The sequence below is a fragment of the Dipodomys spectabilis genome, unplaced genomic scaffold (genome assembly GCF_019054845.1).
Source record: "Dipodomys spectabilis isolate Male_0828 unplaced genomic scaffold, ASM1905484v1 ptg000017l, whole genome shotgun sequence".
NCBI lineage: Eukaryota > Metazoa > Chordata > Mammalia > Rodentia > Heteromyidae > Dipodomys > Dipodomys spectabilis.
This window is the reverse complement of record NW_024870694.1, coordinates 9,082,949-9,100,288: the sequence shown is the minus strand read 5'-3', so window position 1 is coordinate 9,100,288 and position 17,340 is coordinate 9,082,949. Positions and strand designations below refer to the sequence as shown.

Below are 17,340 nucleotides of genomic sequence, written 5' to 3'. Positions count from 1 at the left end.
GACCATTGTTTATATTATACTTTAAAAAAATTTAGTGTTTTTTAAAACTTCTTTATTTTGTTTTGCCTTTTTTTAAAAAAAAATACTAGATCCTTACAATTAATGAGGATGGATCACTTGGTTTGAAAACCCCTAAATCTCATGTTTGTGAGCACTGCAATGCTGCCTTTAGAACGAACTATCACTTACAGAGACATGTCTTCATTCATACAGGTATTGAATTAATGGGCATATAGCCATTAAAATTGTCTTTGTTTTACTGATCTATATGTAAATGTCATCTAGAGAATAGCTAACCTGGCCTTAGAGTTGGAAGGAAACCAGGAAAAACTTTAAATAAAAAAAACAATTAGTATGATCTGTAAAATTAGTTGGATATTTATTTGCCTTAGATTGCTTCATTGAACTAAGTAAATGCTTAAAAACTGTATTGTTAAAAGGCTGTCAACATTCATTTTTCTGTGCATGATAATATGAATTTGGAAGTCAAATATGACAAAATGATACCTGAGTTTATAAAGTTGTTGAGAGTAGAACTAAAGACTGATCACAGACCTGGTGAAGCAAGGTAGGCATATATTAGATGAATTGAGGGGGATAAGTAGGAGACAGAATTAATAAAGGCGGAAAAAGTACAGTGGTGTCCCAAAAGCCAAAAAGAAGATACAATCCCAAAGAGGCTGTTATTAACAGTGTCACACTGTCAGGGGGCAGAGAGGGTTAGTTGAGTTGAGGGTGGAAAAAAAAAGAGATTACAATAATTTTTTAGAAAGCAAAATGTAACTGTCAGATCACTAATGGTTGGCAACCAATTTGAGACTTGGGTAGACCACTCTTTTTTTGTGTGTGAGATGGTCGTAGGTCTTGAATTCGACCTGAGTGCTGTCCCTGAGCCCTTTTGCTCAGTGTAAACGCTTTGAAGCCACAGCTCTACTCGTGGCTTTTTTTTTTGGTAGTAATTTATTGGAGATAAGAGTCTCATGAAGTTTCCTTCCCAGACTGGGTTTGAACTATGATCCTCAGATCTCAGCTTCCTGAGTAGCTAGGATTACAAGTGTGAGCCACCAGTGCCTGCTGTCTAGACTACTCTTTTAAGAAAGTTTGTTGGTCAAAGGGAAGGAGAGAGAGTATGAAGATTGGAGTATTGAAGCAAGGCTTCTCAGCGCAGACAAGACCAAAACCGTACTGTCCCCAAGAAGAAGGACTTCAGTAGAGAAGGAATGTTTGAAAAAGCGAGCAGGATTATTTTTCTAAAGAGGTGTTTTAGATGGTTCTCAAGAAAATAGTTGAAAAGGCAAAAAGGCCTGGTTAGCCATTAGAACAGAGAATAGAATGGGCACATCTTCCTCCAGATAAGAACAAGAGACAGTTAAGGTTTCACACACTCTAATTGGTACAAGTGCTTTCACAAATTGTGATTTTTAAATTCTATTTTGAATTACTTTCTATTTTTTCTTTGACTCTTTTTTTGTGTGACTGTGAGAATATGATTTTTTTTATCCTGGAGGAAAAATATCAAGAGCAAATAATCTTGTAATGAAAAAAAATTTTTAAATATGAATGTTTTAAAATCTTTAAAAAAAAATCAAAGCTTCTAAGATTTATATTTCCTTAGAAATAGTAACTTAAAACTGCTGTTTTATCCATTAACTAATTTATGGATGTGAAATTATTTTAAGGTGAAAAACCATTTCAATGTAGTCAATGTGACATGCGTTTCATACAGAAGTACCTGCTGCAGAGACATGAGAAGATCCATACTGGTGAGTGTTGCTACCTGTACTGAGGTCATTCAAACTAGTATTTCAGAAGTAGGGAAGAATTTTCAGTAAGTAGCAACAACTTGTTGCCTCTAAAAGGTTTTGTTTCTTAAGAACATCACAGCTTAACTTTTTCTTCTGTAAATTATTGTTAATTTTTGAAATTGGTTCTTTAATATCCAAGCCCAATAAGTTACTTTGAAGTAGAGTTTTACAGTATGTAAATGTATATTTTCAGTAACAAAAGGAAGAAACTTTTCTGAAATAGCTGTTTGTTTGCATAAGTGTTTAACAAGTTGAGGATAAGTGAAATTGTCTGTCAGGATGTGCATTAATTACCTTGAGCTCTAAGGATAGTAGTACTATTCTCTCTCCCCATTTTCCTCCACTTTTATTATATAGCTTACCTTATCAACAGAGATAGACTCTTGAAAGATTAATTTCCAATTTCTCAGTCATGTTGTTAATGACTTAAAATTGTTTTGGAAGATCACTATAAAGTAATCTATACCCTAAATGTTTAAGTTAAGATTGATTTTAGAAAACTATTGATGCTTCTAAGCATAATGGAGGGTATTTCTTTGGGCATTTTCTTTAAGAAGTCTCTTCTGTTCTCTTATCCTCTTCTCGATTGGATATGCTAGTGTGTTTGAACTTAGGGCCCTGCACTTGCTGAACAGGCAATTGTTTCTTTAGAATTGATATACAGTATTTTTTTTGTGTGTGCGTGATAGAATGAAAGCAGAGTTGGTGAATTTATAGAACTTTGATTTTGAAATTTAAGTAGAATTGAGAATAATAGTGATAATATATTGTATGAACATTGAAAATTAGTAAAGTTCTTTGTTTCTTTGTATTAAGTACTAACTCATGTTAGATGTGTTCCCATAGTATATGCAGAACCTGAGAAGGGGCTCCTTTGACACCTTGTCATCTTTTCTGCCTAATATCTTTTTTTCCAGCTTTTTTTGCTCGTAAAGAGAAGCATGAATATGGGAACCAGCTTAGTAATGGGCACCTAAAATCTCAGTACTCAGGAGATGGCGATAAGAGGATCATGGCTTGAGGCTAGCTTATACAAAAAGTTAATGAGTTGGGTGTGATAACACACATCTGTAGCTCCCAGCTACAAAGAAGGTAAATGGAGGATGGTCGCATTTCAAGGATATCCCAAGCAAAGAAAAAGAACTGGGGACATGACTCTGAGGTCCTAAATTCAATCCCATTCTTCAAATAGAATCTAAGAAGCACGAATGTGACTGGTCTGCTTAAACAATTTCAACTATACAACGTGTGTGTATTTGGAAGTTCTACTTTTTCAGTTTTACTTTTCTTTTTTTTTTGTTGGGGGTGGGGGGCGTTGGTCATGAGGCTTGAACTCTGGGCCTGGTTACTGTCCCTCAGCTCTTTAGCTCAAGGCCAGCCCTCACTTGAGCCACAGCGCCCCTTCTGGTTTTCTGAGCGGTTTATTAGAGATAAGAATCTCAAGGACTTTCCTGCCCTTTCCTGCCAGGGCTGGCTTTGAACTGCCAACCTAAGATGTCGGCCTCCTAAGTAGCTTGGATTATAGGTGTGAGCCACTGGTCCCTGCTCAGTGTTATTTTTCTTTTGCCAGTACCAGAGTTTGAACAAAGCACCTTGCACTTTCTTGACTCATTTACTCAACTAGCACACTTACCACTTGAGCCATATTTCCAACTCAGTTTTTTGCTGGTTAATTGAAGATAGTCTCATGGACTTTTCTGGCCTTTGAACCATGATCCTCCAGGCCTCAACCTTCTGAGTAGCTAGGATTACATGTGTGAGCACCTAGTGAGTTTCTACAGATTTTTTTTTTTGTCTGTTTCTGTCCTGGGGGCTTAAACTCAGGGCTTGGGTACTGTCTCTGAGCTTCTTTGCTCAAAACTAGAATTCTACCACTTGATCCATAGCTCTACTTCTAGCTTTTTTGGTAGTTTAGTTGAGTCTTACAGACTTTGTTGCTAAAGCTGGCTTTGAACTATGATCCTCAGGCCTCAGCCTCCTGAGTAGCTAGGACTACAGACAGGAGCCAAGGGTACCAGCAAGTTTCAGTTTTTTAAGTGAATATTTGTCACTTTCAGATGGAAGGGAATATACTGTAGGAGAAAAAATAATTTTATGTGATTATTGCAGCTAAATTTAAATGTTTATGCAATAATAAAATCTTACCAGATGAAAGTAGGTAATATTTTCTTCTGTTAATACCTATTAGGTTTTAGTGTTGTATTCATTTATTCAACAAAAAATTTACAGATTCTCTAGTGTTTTTCAGGATGTAAAGCAATTTAAGAGATGTAGTTATATAAACAAGCACAGTGTGATTAAGTGTTGTGGGTCTTTTACAAAATGCTCCAGATATGATGCTCCTTGAAAGGTACTTGGGAAAGGCATCACAGTAAAGCAGTGGGAGGCTAAGTTAAAAATAGTGCATGTGAGCAATTGGTAAGTGGTTTTAGATCTGAAAAAGGAAAGTTTTTGAGATGATAATACTATACTCTGATATTTTTTATTGTGGTGGTGAAGTCTTGTGTATATGTGGGGGGAGGGATTATGTATATGTGGTTGTGTTTGTGGTGAGAGGCCTGTTTTCTATTATCTGAGCAGAATCTCTGTGTAACTTAATCTGGCCTGGACCCTGTGATCCTCCTGACTCAGCCTCCTGAACTTCAGGATTACAGATATTTACCACCATCTGAAACCATCTTGTAATTTCACTGATTGGAAAAACTGCTCTATTAGACTAAGGGAAAATCTTTGATAGTCAACATTTACTAAGCATATTCTAAATTCCCGCTGCTGAGTTAAATGTTTTCTTAAATAATTTGAATATTAGTCCTAAAGGGAAGGAGCTATTAGTGTCCCATTTTTATAGATAAGGAGGTAAGAAAAATACATAGAAGTTGAGAAACTTTTCTAAATTTATATATTCTAGTAAATGATGAGCCACGATTCCAACTCAAGCCTCTGTGATTCTAGAGTACAGGTACAATCATTGACTGAAAAAGGGTCCAGAAGTAAAAAAGAAACACAAAAACAACATTTCTTTTTATTTTCCTTGTCTTTTTGTTCTATCAATAATCCAAGTATGGCTCAATCTTTGTTTGTTTAATAACATTTAAAAGGAGACCAGAGTTCTCATATTACAGAGATTAGTTTAGATGATCAGGACTTCAGTGGAATGATGGCAAAGCAGTCACTAGGGTTTGTGGCAATGAAAAGTTTCTTTTGAGGACAGACTGGATTCTGCTACAGTATCCTGCTCCTCTCTCCCCACTGTACCTCCCAGTCAGAACTTTCTTTATATTTTTTAGATTATTCATGTAAACTAAATCTATTTGGGATTATATATGTAGAACCAGAAATAACATTCTTTATCACATATATTCTGTCCTTACAGTCTTTTTTTTTTTTCATGTTCTAAATAGCTTTTATTCTTTGGAAGAAGGTAGTACCCTAACTTTTGTCCATGTCAAAGTATGCGCCCCACTTTTAAATTGTTAAGCTACCTATCCACTGATTTTCTAAGATTGTGTAGTGAGGAAAGCCCTTTCTGAAAGGCTTCATTTTCTGTATGGTCTTCTGCATCCCCTTAGCTCTTGTTATAGTATCTCCCAGTCCCTCACCCCCAAACCCCATTCTCTGCTCCATTTTCAACATGGGTGAAAATCATTACCTGCTTGGCTAATCTGAGCTACAGTAAAGAAGTCTTTTGAGGCTTTTAAAAACCAAGAACGGGCTGGGAAGCGCTTGCCTTGCATGCATGAGGCCCTGGGTTCGATTCTTCAGCACCACATGAGCAAAAAGAAAAAAGCCAGAAGTGGCGCTGTGGCTCAAGTGATAGAGCGCTAGCCTTGAGCTGAAGAGCTGAGGGACAGTGCCCAGGCCCAGAGTTCAGGCCCCACAACCGGACCCAAAAAATTAAAAATAAAAAAAATAAAAACCAAGAACATAATTTAATTTTCAAATAGAAAAACATTTTTAACTTGTCCTGGGAAGCTATTACTTAACTATTCATAGGTTTATTTTGGGCTTTTTTTATTATTCAACCTCTAGATATTTGTGAATATTATGGATATTTACTTAGGGCATATTTGGGAATATGAGAGAGAAAGTCATGACTTTAAGGTTGAAGACCGAAACTCCAACTGATTATTTTCTTTATGTCATAATCAGTACTCAGCTGTTTGATAAAGTATGCTCTTCAGTGTCAATGGCAGATTTGCTTTTGAGAAGGTGCTTTTTTATTTAAGATGGCTTTTCCTTCATATCTTCAAAATGTATATAGAGAATAATTTAGAACAACATAATCTGTTATATTCTCCTTACCTTGTGGCTGATCATGTTACTATGAGAAAATGCTACCTTCACTGTCAGGGTAAGGAAAGGGCTAAAGATTTTTTAAAAACTTAAGTGCAACTTTTAATTTTACTTAATTTTTCTGAATAAATTGCTATAGAATACTTAATCTGATAGCCTGGTATAGCAAATCATGTTTTTTAATAGTTGTGGAAGTTTTCATAACTTGTTTCTATTACATTTGTAAAAATGTTATGAAACCATTTCTAATTTATAAGAAAGTTTTATAGAAATGATTTATTACTTTTTTCCCCCCAAATAAAAGAGATTTTGGAAATGAGCCAGATTATTCCAAATCACATAATCACTAGGTTCCTATTTTTTTAAAAATTCTTTTTCAGGTCTTTACTACTTAGATACATAAAACTTTTATATAAGGATAGTAAACATTGGAATACTTGTCTCCAGAGGTAGTATTCTCTCTACCTGAAACCATATATGGATCTTCTTCTCTTGAATTGTAATACTTATAGCCATGCTAAATGGCTGAATAATGGTATTATTTTTTATTAACTGGTTGGGCTCGTGGGGTGGGGTTGGAGAGAATATTATTTAACCTTTGACCAACGTAATTCTACAGTTTGTATTTCTTCCAATATAGGTCAGAAAAAACTAGCTTTTTCTTCATGTTCTTCAAAGCCCTTGTTTTTTGTTCTGTCAGCATAAATAAGGAAGTCTTACTGAAAGAAAAGGTTATAAATATTGTTAGCGCTCAACCCTTACTTTGTGAGATGAAAGAACTAAATCTATTTTACGTGGTTAAGATGGTGTCTGCACTGGGAGCCCTTGGTGCTGTGATTGTTAAAGAAAGCCAGATAGCATTGGAGCATAGACAACTCACCAGGGAGACAGTTTTCAGAAACCAGATTTGGGTTTTGTTCTGCAAAACTATTAATAATTCCTACTAAAAGCTTCACTTACATAAAGCTTCACACGTACAAGGCTACTACTGTGTGACAAGACATCTCGGTGAAAACCACAAAGATATTATTTATGTCAATAATGATCATTTTTGTTTTGTTTTGGCCTCACACTCTACCCTCAGCCTTCTCTTGCTAGTATTACAGGTATGCATCACTGTGCCTGGTCTATATCATACTTCTAAAAGAATTTCTGTTTAAGAGGGAAAAACAGATACCATCTAGATTAACTCCATTTTAATATTGCATCTTAGAAATGAATTATGGTGAATCCGAGGCGTTATAGTGAAATTCAGCCAGTATTAAACTAACTGTATATTTATATGTGAGTATTCCTCCCTACAAATCCATATAAAGTGCTTTTTGTTTGTTCATAGTGACTATGGTTTAAAAAAAAAAAGTATTATTCTGAACAAATTTCTAGTTTGGGGATTGTTTTTTGTTTTGAACTCCAGACTTGATATTTACTCAGTTTGTTCTCTACACTTGAGCCACACAACTTAAACCCAGCTTTTTTTCTGGTTAAACTGAAGGTGGAGGCTCATGGACTTTCTTGCTTAGGCTGGCTTCAAACTTCAATCTTCTAGACCTTAACCTCTTTAGTAGCTAGTACATGATCCACTGGCACCTGGCTGTTTTGAAATGATCTCATTGGACAAGTTTTAGTAAAACAGGCATTTGGACAATTGCAGATGCTGAATAATAGGACAAGCAGTATGTTACATATATTTGCTTAAAGAATGAGGAGGCAGCTACTTTAAGGTAATTGAAAATCTAGAAGTTCCTAAGACTTCATTATCGTAAGTTTAATGGTACAAAAAAGTAAATTTATTGAGTATCTATTATCTGGGATGTACTGTATTAAATGAAATTATACTGATTATCTCATTTTATCCTTATAACAATTTTATATTCTTGTTTTACAAATAAAAGGAATTTAAGGTCAAAATGATTTATGTAGCTTGCTACCAGTATAGACAACTGGATAAGCACCAGCCAGCCCTTCAGAATGTGGTCAAGCAATTACTATTGAAAAGGTAGATTAAGGAAAAATTTCAACTGGTAACTTTTGCTTTTAATGATGAAAGTTTTTAATTTTGTCCAGACAAGAATGCAGCCAATCCTGCTGAGTATGGCTGCGTGCACCTATAATCCCAGCTACTTAAGAGGTAGAGGCAAGAGGATCTTTAACTCAAGGCCAGCCTGGGCAAAGATAATCCTGGACCTTGCTTCCAAAATGAAAGACAAAAAAACTGAGTTGTGGTTTAAATGGTAGATAGCTTGTCTTGACTAGCATGTGTGAGACCCTAGGTTCACTACCTAGTACCTTAAAAAAGAAGGAAAAAAGAGAAGGTTGGGGGGAAGAAGAGCCAAGCAAAAGGCCCAGCTATTTCTATATTTGGCCTTTAGCCTATAGATGATTGTCTATGCCTGCCTTTTAAAATGAAGTCTGTGAGAGTACATTCTAGTCATTACAGAGTAAACACAGACAAGATGTGCAATATATAAAGTGATCATTCTGAGTTAGCAGAAAAGATAGGTATGTGGGTAAGGTAGAGGGGGGATTTGAGAATAAGAATAGAAAACCTGATTTTAAAATTATGTTGACTGATCTTTATTCCAATCTAAGAAGTGTCAAATTTATCCTGTAAATATTATGGAATACCAAGCACTTAACTTCCATATTTGGAAGAATATTGCTTTGTGAGAAATATTGGAAATTTGAAACATGTGAGTGTATGTGTGTGTGTGCGCGTGTGCATGTGTGTGTGTGTGTATGCATGCGTGCATGCATGCTGACTGAGACTGAACTTAGGGCATCACTTTTGGTTAGGTTTTTTTGTGGATTTGCTGTTGTTGTTTGCTCAAAGCTGGCACTCTACTATTTGAGCCACAGCTTCACTTCCAGCTTTTTTGCTGGTTAATTGGAATTGTTGTCTACTGGATTTATCTGCCTGTGCTGGCTTCAAACTGCTATTATCAGATCTCAGGCTCTTGAGTAGCTAGTATTAAAGGCATGAGACACTGGTGTTTTTGTTAATGATAATAATATGAAATATCTATGTAATATTTTAATACTTTTATCTTAGATACAATTTATTCAGATAATTTCAAATGGATTAATCACATGTGCCTTTCTCAACCAAATAAGACTACAGTGTTAACCTTCATGGAGTTTAGGATTATTTCAGTTGGGCCAGTTTGAAAAGTAGACATAATTGGAAACCACAGATTATTACAGCAAAACAGGAAAGTTAGTTACGTTTCTCATCTTTAGAGCCTTTCTGTGCTCGAGTAGTAAACAAAGCAATGATTTTCAGGAAAAGAGCTAGATACATAATCCCTTATTTAACTTAGCAAATAGAACTTCCTAAATTATTTTAAAGTTTCTTGTGATAGTATATTCACCCTTTCAATTTCTTTATAAGTTTTTTTTTTAATAATAGAAAATATAGTTTATAGCAAGATCAGTTTCTCCACTTTTTTTGTTGTTGTTGTTGGCCATGGGGCTTGAACTCAGGGCCTGAGTGCTGTCTCTAAACTCTTTTGGTCAAGGATAGTACCTTACCACTTGGAGCCATAATACCACTTCTGGTTTTTGTGTGGTTAATTGGAGATGATCTCACAGGGAGTTTTCTGCCCAGGTTGGCTTCTAATTTGATCTTCAGATCTCAGCCTCCTAAAAAGCTAAGATTACAGGAGTGAGCCATCAATGTCCAGCTTCTACTTTTTGACTTTTATCTCGTCTTTCTTTAATATCAGTTTCCCTCTGCCTTGTGAAAAATCATTTTACATTCTGTAGCAAATGAAGCATTAATAAGGTTGAGTCTAGATGTGATGATACTTTGCTTAGTCAATTCTCTGACACTGTTTCTTTTGGAAAATACCCAGTTTCTTTAAAACTTGAACAATTTTCCAGTATTTGAAGCCATTTTGATAATGAGTGTAGGTCCTGTTTCAAAACCTGGTTCAGTATATTTTTAGCATTCATGTCTTCAAGTTATGAGTAAGATATATCAGATGTCTGGATTGGCTGACAATTTTTTATTTGCTACCAGCTTAAAAGTCATCTATTGCTTTCCAGACACCATGACTCACTGTAGTTTAGCTAGGTAGGAGGCAGAGATTGGGAGGTTTGCAGTTCAAGGTCACCCCAAGCAGAAAGTTCACACAACCCTATCCCAACTAAAGGAAAAAGCTGAGTATGGCTGGCTATCATAATCTGTCTTTCCAGTTATGTGGTAGAACACCTGTAAACCCCAGTTCTGCCAATCTTTTTTCAGTTAATTTTTCCCATATAATTTTACCCCTCTATAATTTCCTTTTTTTTTTTTTGGTCGGTCATGAGGCTTGAACTTTGGGCTTGGGCACTGTCCCTCAGCTCATCAGCTCAAGGTGAGCGCTCGACCGCTTGAGCCACAGCTCCACTTCTGGTTTTGTTGTAGTGGTTTATTGGAGATAAGAGTCTCACAGACTTTCCTGCCCGGGCTGGCTTTGAACCATGATCCTCAGATCTCAGCCTCCTGAGTAGCTAGGATTACAGGCGTGAGCCACCTGCGCCCTGTGCCCGGCTTCTATAATTTCTTTACGAGATGTATTCTTTACCTATTTCCAGTTTGGCAGTAGAAGAATAGAATGTAAATCTGAGGGTGTGGTACATATTGGTAGTCTCTGCACTTGGAATGTTGAGGCAGGAAGGTTGAGAGTTTGAGGCTAGCCTATGCTATACAATGAAACTCCATCTCTAAAATAATAGAAAAAGAAATATGGAAATGGTCTTTTTTATTATAATTATAGCAGCACTGGGGTTTAAACTCAGGATATTGTATTAGTAGGCAAGTACTCTACTGCTGAACCATAGTTTTACTCCTTTTGCACTGGTAGTTTTTTGCACAGGAAGAGTCTCATTACCTGACCAGGTATATGCCTATACTGTGGTCTGCAAATTTTAGGCTTCCCGTTGTAGTTGGATAACAGTTGTGTCTTATACATCACTCAGCGTCTTTCCCTGAGATGGACTCACTTGGACTTTTTTGCCTGGACCATGATCCTGTTTATCTTGCTCAACCCTCTGTCTAGCTAGGACAGGTGTGGAGCCACTAGTACTTGGCAGAAATGGCTATTTCATCTTCAGTTGACTTCTGAATAAGGACAGTAGTTTTTGTTTTGTTCTTTTCCTACATGGTTCCTAGATAAACTCTCAAGTCCTTAAAACTGTGAATAATTTTTTTCTACAATTTTGCTATTACTATAGGTAATTTGTGTTTTTCAGTGTTGCCTACCTCATAAGTCAGAAGTCTAAACCCTAATCTACAAAAGCCAAGAAAGATGTTCTCCTCCATTAGCTTTTTATTCTAGGAACTTTAGGATTAGACTTTAAATATAGTCATTGTGTGTGTGTGTGTGTGTGTGTGTGTGTGTGTGTGTATTTGTGTGTGTGTATGTGTGTGTATGTGTGTGTATTTGTGTGTATGTGTGTGTGTATGTGTGTGTGCAGGCGCTACACTTCTGCAAAAGAAAACATAAAGAAACCAGAAGTACTCTACTTTCTTCTTGGAGGAAGTAATAACTCCAATCTGTTTATTTGATTATTTATTTACTGCCAGTACTAGGGCTTGAACTCAGGGCCTAGGCACTGTCCCTAAGCTTCTTTTGCCCAAGACTAGCACTCTACCACTTGAACCACAGCGCCATTTCTGGCTTATTCTGTTTTTATGGTACTGAGGAATTGAAGCCAGGGCTTTATGCATGCAAGTCAAGCACTCTACCACTAATTCATATTCCCAGCTCCTATTTTTATTTTTATAAATGACTGGATTTTGCTGTGTAACCCAGAATGGCCCCGAACTTGTGATCCTTCAGACTCAGCCTCCTGAGTACAAGGACTGCAAGTGTATTTTTTACCATGTCTGACTTCAACCTGTTATTTTTTAAATGAAAAAACATTGCTAGTATTTCTAAAAGATAATTTTTTGTTGCTCTTGACTCTTTTTCTCCTTTTTCTTTTTGTCTGTCTTGGGGCCTGAACTCTGGGCCTGGGTGCTGTCCCTGAGCTCTTCAACTCAAGGCTAGTGCTCTACCACTTGAGCCACAATGCCACTTCTGGTTTTTTCTGCTTATGTGGTATTGTGGAATTGAACCCAGGGCCTCATGCATGCAAGGCAAGCACTCTATACCACTGAGCTACCTTCCCACACTGCTCCTGTTGCTCTCGATTCTTGATAAAGAAAATAATTCTATACTAGAAAAATGAGTTTAAAAAAACATGCTGCCTACAAAAATAATTTCTTTCATTACTTATCTTAAGGCCTTTGGGATTTTTGCCAGTTTAACTAGCACTGATGTTACTGTGGCAGCTGTTACTGTGGCAGTGTTTGATAACCTGATTTTCCCTTCATTGGTTGGAATTTAGTATCAGATGATTTCCTATAGAATGTAATTTCCTGTCTATGCATGACATGTTTTTAGCCTGAAAAAAATCTTTCATTGGAATATGCCTAAGATACGATCATGTTTTCGAAAGTTCTGAGTGAAATTATAGGATATAGGGACTGGGAATGTGGCTTAGTGATAGAGTGCTTGACTTGCATTCATGAAGCCTTGGGTTCAATTCCCTAATACCACATACACAGAAAAAAGCCAGAAGTGGTACTGTGGCTCAAGTGGTAGCCTTGAGTAAAAGCAGCTCAAGGACAATGCCTAGGCCCTGAATAAAAGCTCTAGGACAAGTGTGTGTGTGTGTGTTATGTAATTACTAATCTGAAGATATGTTACAATAATTTTTTGTTCCATCTTTGCTCAAATTTATTATTAAGCTTAAGAACATTTTCATTTTGGATCTATAACCTAGTCACTGGGTTATAAGTACAACTAATATATAAATAGAATGATTGTCATTTACTATCCTCCTCTTCATTTCTTTTAATAGCTAACATTTACTGAACTATGCTGGTATCTATGAAAAAAATTGCTTAGTCTAAAAATAACCACTTGACAATAGAAGCTTATGGCGAACTTAAAAAGCCATAAAAGGTGGACAATACAAGTTATAAGTAAAATAAATATTGCACTGACCAAAAATTAAAGCATGCACTGTTAAGTACTGTTGGGCACTAGTGTTTTTAACCAATTTTTAGACATGGCAGTTATCAGAAAGTTTGACAACAGGGCTGAAGTGTGGCTCAAGTTGTAGAGTAATTGGCTTAGCAAGCTCAAGGCCTGAGTTCAAAACTCAGTATTGCCGGCTACTGGTGGCTCACAGCTGTAAAATCCTAGCTACTCAGGAGGCAGAGATCTGAGGATCGCAGTTCAAAGCCAGCCCGGGCAGGAAAGTCGGACAGGTAAGTCAGTGGAACTTATCTCCAATTAACCACTGAAAACCAGAAGTGGCGCTGTGGCTCAAGTGGTAGAGCCCTAGCCTTGAGCTGAAGAGCTGAGGGACAGTGCCCAGACTCAGAGTTCAAGCCCCACGACCAACCAAAAGTAAAAAAAAAACCCTCAGTATCACAAATAAAAAAACCCAGTTTGACAAAAGGTGGTAAGATTATAGGGAAACTCACTCATATGTAGAAACGCAAATAACATCTCATGAGATCGACTGGTAATGTATTTAAGAATCACAAATATAGCTGGGCGCCAGTGGCTCACACGTGTAATCCTAGCTACTCAGGAGGCTGAGATCTGAGGATCTCGGTTCAAAGCCAGCCCGGGCAGTAAAGTCCGTGAAACTCTTATCTCCAATAAACCACCAAAAAACCAGAAGTGGCGCTGTAGCTCAAGTGGTAGAGCACTAGCCTTGAGAGAGAAAGCTAAGGGAATAGTGCCTATAGTGCCCGTGTGCAAGCTCTACTACTGACACACAAAAAAATGATGGAAACAAAATACTCATTTAGTTTTGTGCATGTTATATCAAACCCGGGGGGGGGGGGGGGGGAACAGAAATAGAATGAATGGGACAGGGGGAGTAGGAGGAAGACTTTCCGTGTGTGTGTGTGTGTGTGTGTGTGTGTGTGTGTGTGTGTGTGTGTGACTGCAGATTGAACTCCTCAGAATCTTATGCTTACAGCAAGTGCTTTACCACTTGAGCCACTTAGCCCCACCCCAACAATCCTTTTGCTTCTAAGTTTATTTTTCAGATTTACATAAACTTGGCCTAGCCTGTCCTGCAACTGAGATCTTCCTACCTCCACCTCCAGTATAACTGAGAGTATAGGTGTGTAATATCAGGCACAGCTTGTTTTTGAATCAGGGTCTCACTGATATTTTTGCCCAGCATAGCCTTGAACTATGATCTTATAGCTAGAGTTACAGGAGTACACCTAATACTTCTTTTGGTGGTGTTTTTAAGAAACCATTGCCTACCCAAGGTTTATGATCTACGTTAAATAATTTTTATTCATTACATGAAGTAAGGGTCCAGTTTTGTTATTTTGCATATGAGTGTGAAATTGTCCAGGTGAATTTGTTCAAAACAATATGCTTTCTTTATTGAATTACCTTGACACCTTCAGAAACTTCTTCACCATAAATGTAAGGGTTTGTTTCCAAAATATGAATTCCATATCTTGAATAAGTTTATCCTTAAACTATGTTACATTATCTTGATTATTGTAGTTTTGCAGTTATTTTTAAACCTTGGAATGTGAATCCTTCGATTTGATTCTCTTTAAGATTGTCTTGTATATTTTGATTGTTTTGATCTTGAAGAGTAATGCTATTTTAGCAGTATTACATTTTCTAGTCCATGAATTGATGAATTCTAATCAACTTAGTAATTTTTCTCTCTTCTCACTTTTGAAAAATGACTTTAACTTTTTTACCTTAGCTCTGTTGTCTACATTCTCAGTTTCTTATGTTTTTTTTTTTTTTCATTGTACCAATCCGGGGGCTTGCGCTCACAACCTGGGCATGCTATCCCTATCCTTTAGCTTTTTCCACTCAAAATTGGCACTCTCCCACTTGAACCACAACTCCACTTCCAGTTTTTTGGTGGTTAAGTGGTGATAAGAGTCTCATGGGATGGGCTGGGATGTAGCTCAGTGGCAAAGCGCTTGCCTAGCAAGTGCAATGTCCTGGGTTCGATCCCCAGTACCAAAAAAGAAAAGAAAAAAAAATACAGTTAAAAAAAGTCTCATGGGCTTTCCTGCCTGAACTGGCGATTTTCACATTTTAGGTTCCTGAATAACTAGGGTTATAAATATAAATGCCAGCCGGGCACTGGTGGCTCACGCCTGTAATCCTAGCTACTCAGGAGGCTGAGATCTGAGGATCGCGGTTCAAAGCCAGCCCAGGCAGGAGAGACCGTGAGACTCCTATCTCCAATAAACCACCAGAAAACCGGAAGTGGCGCTGTAGCTCAAGTGGTAGAGCGCTCGCCTTGAGCTGAAGAGCTGAGGGACAGCGCCCAGGTCCAGAGTTCAAGCCCCACGGCCGACAAAATAAATAAATATAAATGCCAGTCGTGCCCAGCATTTTCAGTTTCAAAATGTGTACTACTTTTTGCCTTCCTACATTATTTATACCTGCCTTCCTTTCTCATCTTGATTCTTGAGATCTTATTCCTCTGTTATTCACTGTAATTATTCCATATTAGTTTACAGTGTTCATATTCAGTGTTTTGTCTCCACTGGTTCCTCTGCCTTTAGACAATTTAATCTCTCCCCATTTTTAGCAGGATTTACTCTGGGATTACTTTCTGTTATGCAGTACATCTATTTTTTTTCTCATTTCTAAACTTGCTTGTAAGTGGTCTTGTCTCCCGGTTTCTGTTGCTTCATAATTATTTATTGCAAAATGCTTTAACTTTCCTGGGCATCAAGATTTCTTTTACTGTAAAATGATTAAGTTAGTCTAGATTAATTGTGGTATGCTATCTCTCTGTCTTCTGAACCTTTTGAACCTTTACTTGGAGACCCAGTAAGTCAAATCTTTAGTTAAATCAGCAAAAAGCTAGAAGTAGAGGTGTAGTTCAAGTGGTAGATCTCTATGTGTGAACACAAAAGCCAAGTAATACCATGAAACCCTGAGTTTTAGCCCCAGTACCAGCACATACATGCATGTGCCAGCAATAACAACAACAAAAAAACCCAAAACTGAATTTTGCTTAACAACCTTGAACCTTTCACTATACCAGCATCAGTACTTCTGCGGAAGCCCACGAGTAGTTTGAAAGCCACTCAAAGGTCTTTTCCATCTTAAAGTCTTCTGCCAGAAGCTACATTCTGCAGAGTTTTAATTAATATTCTTGTGGCCAAATCAAATTCTTGTCTTAGACTACATTTCTACCACATTTAACCTCTTAGTAGTTCTGTTATTCATCCCCGGATTTTCTTGCCGGCAAGAAAGCACTTTTCAAGTGCTACCCAACTACTATATTCAAACATTTGCAAGAGTTTTTCCACATCATACCAGCTCATAGTGCCATTTATTTCACTAGTGATTCACTGTAGTAAGCATCATCTGTGTCATTCAGTAGGCACTTAAATTGCTCAAGGTATTTTGAACTATGTTAAGTCTAGGTTCTAACCTAAGGAAATGTATTCTGGAACAGAATAGAACTGAGCTGAGTGCTGGTGGCTCACGCCTATAATCCTAACTATTCAGGAGGCTCATACTAAGAAACTCATCTCTCATGAATCATCAAAAAGCCAAAAGTAAATCTGTGGCTTAAGTGGTAGAATGGTAACCTTGAGCATAAAAGCTCAGGGACAATGCCCAAGCTCTGAGTTGAAGGTCAGGACAGGCATTGGGGGGAAAAAAAACTGAATGAAAGTATTGAGTTGCATAGGAGAGGATGAATGGAGGGTCCTAGGGTATTCGGGCTTGGTTTGAAAGGGGATTTGGTGTCTGAGAATTCAAAGGCTGAATTCTTGACTGAAGGAAGAACATGGATCAAGGCAAAAGCAGAAAAATATAAGGTGGTAGGTACTTTGGTAGTTCTGTGAGTTGTCATTATTTATCTTGTTTTTCCACTATGCTATAAACTCTCTGAGGATAGGCAGTATGTCTTCAGCTTTTAACTTACTACAGTACTGAGTTAAAAGTGCTATGGATTGAGGAACAGTATTTAGTAAAATTTTGTTAAATATATGATAAGTACAAATATAGAGGAGTTTCCCAAACAAGTATTGTTTAAGATAACTTCTTGTCCTACTCTGTGATTACTTAGACTTTGATTTTTATAAGTAAGTAAACTGTGATTTTTATAAGTCAGACCTATTTAGGGCTCTGCAGTAATGTTTCCTTATAGCTAAGAAGTCCTAAAGGGCTTTTGTTTAAATGGG

The 17,340-nt window shown here is 37.1% G+C and overlaps 1 protein-coding gene across 2 annotated transcripts in view; it reads left to right on the top strand.

The window, feature by feature from the left end:
• The window catches only part of Znf148 (zinc finger protein 148), a 109,101-nt gene that overhangs the window by 84,426 nt on the left and 7,335 nt on the right, over window positions 1-17,340 (top strand). For both annotated transcript variants that reach the window (XM_042669537.1, XM_042669543.1), the window contains 2 exons: window positions 90-213; window positions 1,680-1,763. In XM_042669537.1, the coding sequence (XP_042525471.1) occupies window positions 90-213; window positions 1,680-1,763 (208 nt within the window). The remainder of the gene's footprint in view (window positions 1-89; window positions 214-1,679; window positions 1,764-17,340) is intronic.